The 6,135-nt window shown below is 43.2% G+C and overlaps 1 protein-coding gene across 1 annotated transcript; it reads right to left on the reverse strand.

Annotated features, from left to right (window-relative positions):
• Window positions 1-1,362: 1,362 nt before the first annotated feature.
• On the reverse strand, window positions 1,363-5,928 carry LOC136701857 (tripartite motif-containing protein 16-like). The gene is made up of 6 exons (XM_066676611.1): window positions 5,246-5,928; window positions 4,975-5,070; window positions 4,567-4,800; window positions 4,310-4,469; window positions 3,928-3,984; window positions 1,363-2,231 (listed from the first exon to the last, which is right to left on the reverse strand). The coding sequence occupies exons 1-6, from the start codon at window positions 5,834-5,836 to the stop codon at window positions 1,699-1,701; spliced, it is 1,671 nt and encodes a 556-aa protein (XP_066532708.1). The 5' UTR covers window positions 5,837-5,928; the 3' UTR covers window positions 1,363-1,698.
• Window positions 5,929-6,135: the final 207 nt, after the last annotated feature.

The following is a 6,135-nucleotide window of genomic DNA, read 5'->3' on the forward strand; positions in this document are numbered from 1 at the left end:
TCATCACAGTTCAACACGGTCCAAAGAGAACACAAAAAGCCCAGTTTATCAGACATTAATCAGAATGTTTCTGAATGATGGGGGAGAGTTGGGGCAAATTCCCACATTCAGACCTCCTGGAATCCCATCATCACTCAGCTGAATACTGATTACTGTATTAACATAAGAATTAGCGTTTTGCCTCTAAAATAATTAAATCAGTGTGTATTTGCTTTTCTAAGGCTGGCGATGCACTGAGGTCAGCTGTTAAAGCAACACTAGGTACAATTTGGAACTTTTTGGTCCTGGGCTCCCCTACAGTTACAGACTGTGTAATTCACTTTTACAGCACTGACCTCAATCTAGGGGGAGGGGGAAGGAGATGGTGTGGTGTCCTAACCTCCTTCAAAAGTTACATAGTGCAGTTTCTGCAGTGCTGAGCCTGGAATAGCAATGATAGAGTTCTATTCTCTCAGTTACAGCTCAGTGGAGCATCACAATGATTTTCAGGTAAAGATTCTACCTAGTGTTGCTTTAAGAGTGGAGAGCATCTTTTTTGATGAATGTGATAATGTCATAAAGATACATTTATTGTCATTGTACAGTGTGCAACAAAACATTCATCTACATTTAACCCATCTATGACACTGAAAACACACGCACACAAACACACACACACACACTAATGCATTGGGGATTCTTATCTCAAGTGCCACATCCTTTCAGACCCCTGGGTCTTGACAGGAGTCTCCATTACCTCTGAATTTATGTATCACTTTCAGAACTCAGGTTTTGGATTTTTGGTTGGACTTTCCCTTCCACAAGGACCTCAACTTCCGCGTTACTGCCCTCTTGTGGTTGGGATAGACTGGTGCAATCTTATTTACCACAGTTTTCAAAAATAAGTTTGTAAATGATTCAAAATGTTGGAGCTTCAATACTTCAATACTCTATAAACTTTTCACACTCAACTTGCCCCCGTCACCATTTTTTGTGGAGTCAAAACCTCAATGTGTTCAGAGTCACAAAATACAACCGAGTGACAACAATGGAAATATTTCTATGGGCTTCGGTAGCTTCAAGAGTGTGAACACATCACAGACTCGTGTTTTAATTACAAATTATAAAATGTCGCAGTGTTGGAAAAGGGGTTTGTACATTCAATATTTAACTTAGTAGCAGTTGGTACTTTTAGGGATGTGGGGTAAATAGTGACAAAACTTTACTCCTCATCCCAATTTACTTATGGTCATTGTAATTAAATATTACTATTAAATATTTATTTAATGGCAATAATCTTAGCTTAACCCACAGTAAAAGCCTGTCTATAGCAGGTAAATATACACCTCAGAGAGAACTCAGATACAGCAACATGTAGTGGATGATGTGGTTTATTTATGACAAAGTAAATTTAATTTAGTCACAGATGAGGAGATCTCAACATGTTGTAAACTCTAGGCTTTAGTTATTTCTCTTTCACTCTTTCATATCGTCACTGTCCAAAGAAAAACATCTGTATCTCTGAGTTTGTGGATTTTTTGTTTACTACATCATTTGAACACAGCTGTATAACAAAATAATCTTGGTGTTATCTAACAGAAGAAATCAAATGGAAAGCTGAAAATTCCTTTAATTTAAAAAGTACATTCAATTTCTAGTTTCTTTAAATGGAAACGAGCGGTCCACTGCTGACCCTGATCTCCCACGAAGAGGACATCTTCATTCTGGATCACACAACTTTGCACATGATCTCCTACCAACTCGGAGCCCAGTGTAGAGCGGCTGAGTGAAGGTGGTGTGGACGGTGTGGAGGAGGGTCATTGTGTCAGAGACGCTGTAGAAGAACAGAGTTCCTGTGCTGTGATCCACATACACTCCTATTCTGGAGGAGGACGGAGCTGAGATCTTAGTCTCAATGTTGTTGTGAAAGAAAGATAGAGAGTGAGAACACTGCAGACTCCAGGAGTGATCGTTGCGTCCAAACACACACTCATTACCCACTCCTTTCCTGCTGATACCTTTATATGACACTGATATGAACACTGCATATCCCTCAGCACTGCTCCACTCAACCTCCCAGTAACAGCGTCCACTCACACTCTCTTTACTTAACACCTGCCACCAGTCGTCAAATCTCTCTGGATGATCAGGGTAACCCTGGACTCTCCCACTGTATCTCACCACTCTGTTATTCTCAGACAGAACGAGGAGCTGATGTGCTGTGTTGGGGTCCAGGGTCAGACGACAGAAATCTAAAAAGGGTTAAAAAATCAAAAAATCTGTCTTTTATTCACAGAATATGAAGATATTTAAAGAAACACCTATGTGTCTGTGCTCTGCCTTCTCTCTCTAATCATTTTTCTTATTGAAGATTAAAATATTAGTTTTTTATTTGGGTTTATATTAATGTGTAAATATTTGTGTAAATCTATTAGTGTGTGGAGAATGGTGGTGTATTTGTGTGCATTTTGTTTCTGTGTGTGTGAGTGTGTGTGTGTGTCAATGTGTGTGTGTGTGTGCTTTTATTTGTGTGCGTGTGTGTGTGTCAATGTGTGTGTGTGTGTGTGTGTGTGTGTGCTTGTATTTGTGTGCGTGTGTGTGTGTGTTTGTGTGCATGTATTTGTGTGAGTGTGGTACTGTGCGTGTGTGTGTGTGTGTGTGTGTGGGACAGAGGCGATTGCTCTAAGACTGCAAGGGAAGCTCAGCTTCCCCGAAAATGTAAAAAAATAAGTGATCAAATATATTCTGTTGTGTGTACATGTCACTGAATAAATATGCACTACAACGCGCTCAACTTTTGTTCAGAATCAGCTTCTTATCACTGGTAAAGACGCGGCTTTCCTCTCAATCATTCCCGCAGCTTCACAGTGCTTTAAACAGTGTGGACGCTCAATAGCAAAGCAGCGAAGTGCAGCGAAACGAGACGAGTCATTGGATAAATGCTGGGCTTTGTCCCGCCCATCAGACGCTCAGCGTCTCTGGGGGTCTATGGGGCAGTGGGCTGGCCTCGGCTGGCCCGGACGCTCAGCTTCTGCATGATGATTGGATGATGTGTCTGAGGCTGAATCCCTTTTTGATTGACAGCGATCAAAATGAAATGAGCGAATCAGCGATCCTTTGGTGTAAAGATCCGTGGGAGCATTACATTTTAATTCTGTTCTGAGTTGAACCGGAGACTTTTTTAAACTCTTATAGGCATTTTCTTTGTTAAAAACGACTAGCGACAAATCAAGCTTCTATTTCTGGTGGGTTTTTTTGTAGCTGCTTGTGTTTGGAGACTGACTTCTATCATTCTTTCTGACTTCTATCGCAGTTTCTGTCCAGCGGGTGCTGCTGAGCCCCTCCACCGTCACAAAGCACTCACAGACGGACACACTTCACATGGGCCAAGGCCGTTTAAGCAGCCTAGCTCTGCTGGCCATTGAGAGGACACTAGTCAAGTCCCTGGAAAAGACGCGTTGTTGGTACGACAGGGTCACAGATCATTTTCTTGAAAAGGAACGGAGGGTAGAATTTACGTATAAATAAACCGACACATTTTATGATGTAGGCCGAAATTGAGCTTCCCCTCCTTGAAAGACCAGCATCCGCCACTGATTGAATTAGTATTTAGTCATATAACCATATGCAAGGTTGTACAGTGTATACATAGTTTATATATACCATTAGTATAAACAGCAGAGCAGTCACACACATGTCCAGACCAGCATCCGCCACTGTTGTGGGAGTGTGTGTGTGTGTGTATTTGTGTGTGTGTGTGTGTGTGTGTGTATTTGTGTGTGTGTATGTGTGTGTATTTGTGTGTGTGGGTGTGTGTGTTTGTCTGTGTGTGGGTGTGTGTGTGTGTTTGTCTGTGTGTGGGTGTGTGTGTTTGTCTGTGTGTGGGTGTGTGTGTGTGTGTGTGTGAGAGTGTGGGTGGGAGTGTGTGTGTGTGTGTGTATCACATACACTGCAGGAAATCTTCTCTGGTCGTTGGCTCTGGGGGTAAAATCTGAACTGCTGCAGCTGTGGAGACAGAAATCAAATGATCCACAACAGAAAGTAGAAGTAGACGATCATCCAGAAAAAAAGAAACAGGGAACAGAGCTCCAGTAAATGTTTATGTTTTAAATCGTCAAACCGACTGAACACAGGCAAATAACCAATAGATCTTCTATTAATAAATATTTAATAAAACCTTCTCAGTAACAGCAGAGTCGAGGAGAGACAGGGGAAAGCTCCACACACTCTCTCCACTGTGTAACTCTGCTGATCTCCTGTCTTTCTTTAGTCTGTACTTGAGGAAGAACTGTGTCCGTCACTATATTTCACATAAGGGGTCTCCTCTTACCGAGCGGAGGGATTTTACTGAACTCCTCTTTGCAGAATTCCTCCAGTCGCTCTTTCAGATCAGAGAGAGATTTCTTCACTGTGTCGAATGAGAGATGTTGATTAACTCTGATTCTCGGTGAGTCCTCAGGTCCAGGAGAGACACACAGAGACTGGAAACTCTACAGAATACAGAAGGGTAAAGGAGAACAGGAATACAGATCTTTTAGAGCCTTCCTGAGCTTCAGTTCTCTCTATAGATCACACAGTGAGTGTTACCTGGAGGAAATGGATGTGATCGTCTGTGTGTGGAAGCTGCTCCAGCTCAGTGTGTCTCCTCTTTAGATCAGAGATCTCCTGCTCCAGTTTCTCCAGGAGTTCTTCAGCTCGACTCAGTTCAGCCTTCTCCTGAGCTCTGATCAGCTCTGTCAGCTCAGAGCGCTTTTTCTCAAAGGAGCGGATCAGTTCAGTAAAGATCCTCTCACTGTCCCTCACTGCTGTCTGTGTAGAGCTCTGTTACACACACACACACACACACACACACACACACGCCCACAGATGGTACTCCACACTGTGTCTGTGTAGGGTCTGTAAGTGTCCAGCACTGAGCTCCTCACTGTCCGACTGGAGGAGAGTGGGACTGAGGGGTGGAATATCTGCTCCAGCCGCTCTCTCCTCACTACTCACCTTAAGAGCTTTCACAGCCTCTTTCACCTCCTGCAGCTTCTTCTCTTTCTCCTGGATTCTCTGCTGAGATTCCCTCTGCAAATCTTTCAGTCGACTCTGGATCAAAATAAACACTTTATGAACTGTGAGATAAGAGTAAATCATTAATTAAGAATCTGATGTTGTTTTAACAGACTTTGACACTGTGCTGTTTACTGTAAAGCCATAATTCTTACTCACACATGAAACAGAACTGATTTAAAATACTGTCTTCAGCAGGTGAAGCTCTGACCTGTTTGTTGGTTCTTTCTGTTGATACTGAGACTGTATCGTGGCCTCTGTGTTCCTCCATCGTACATAAATAACAGATACAGCTGTGGTCAGTGCGGCAGTAGATCTCAATCAGTTTATCATGTAGAGAGCAGATGTTCTCTTGTAGTTTTGTGGAGGCTTTGACCAGTTTGTGCTTCTTAAAAACAGGAGACTGATAGTGAGGTTTAAGGTGAGTTTCGCAATAAGACGCCAGACACACCAGACAGGACTTGACGGCTTTGTGTTTCCTCCCAGTGCAGAAATCACACTCCACATCTCCAGGTCCAGCGTAACAGTGATCAGGAGAAGGAGCCTGGAGCTCTGTCTTCTTCAGTTTATCCACCACTTCAGCCAGCATGTTGTTTCTGCGTAGAACAGGCCTCGGAGTGAAGGTATCTCTGCACTGGGGGCAGCTGTAGATCCCCGTCTGATCCTCCTGATCCCAGCAGCCGTTAATACACACCTTACAGAAACTGTGTCCACAGGAAACAGCCACTGGATCCTTCTGCAGATCCAGACAGACTGGACACATGAACTGGTCCTGATCTACGGAGATACTGGCCTCTGCCATTTTCCTGCAATCGCTCACTGAGAGAGAGAGAGAGAGAGAGAGAGAGAGAGAGAGAGAGAGTTGCAGACTGAGTTCAGTTCCGTTTTCTCTGAGAAGGAGTGACTTCCTGATTCTGTTGTGGTTAAAGTGTCACAGAGGGAAGGAGGTGGAGAGAGAGGGGGAGGGAGAGAGGGAGAGAGGAGGAGACTGAAGAAAAGATCAAGGAAGAGACAGAATTAACATTGAAATGTAGCAGTAGATTAAAAAGACTCCACTTTGTAGAGAATCTGACACACTTTATAATTGCAGCATTTAAATAA

This window comes from Hoplias malabaricus, chromosome 7, assembly GCF_029633855.1.
Source record: "Hoplias malabaricus isolate fHopMal1 chromosome 7, fHopMal1.hap1, whole genome shotgun sequence".
NCBI classification, from domain to species: Eukaryota; Metazoa; Chordata; class Actinopteri; order Characiformes; family Erythrinidae; genus Hoplias; species Hoplias malabaricus.

Bases quoted from the DNA above. Each gene is read 5' to 3' on its own strand.
- LOC136701857 (XM_066676611.1), bottom strand. From the start codon at position 5,836: ATGGCAGAGGCCAGTATCTCCGTAGATCAGGACCAGTTCATGTGTCCA. The intron at 4,801-4,974 runs GTGAGTAGTGAG...TGTGTGTAACAG, and splicing joins AGGCTGTGAAAGCTCTTAAG to AGCTCTACACAGACAGCAGT. The intron at 4,470-4,566 runs GTAACACTCACT...TGTATTCTGTAG, and splicing joins ATCACATCCATTTCCTCCAG to AGTTTCCAGTCTCTGTGTGT.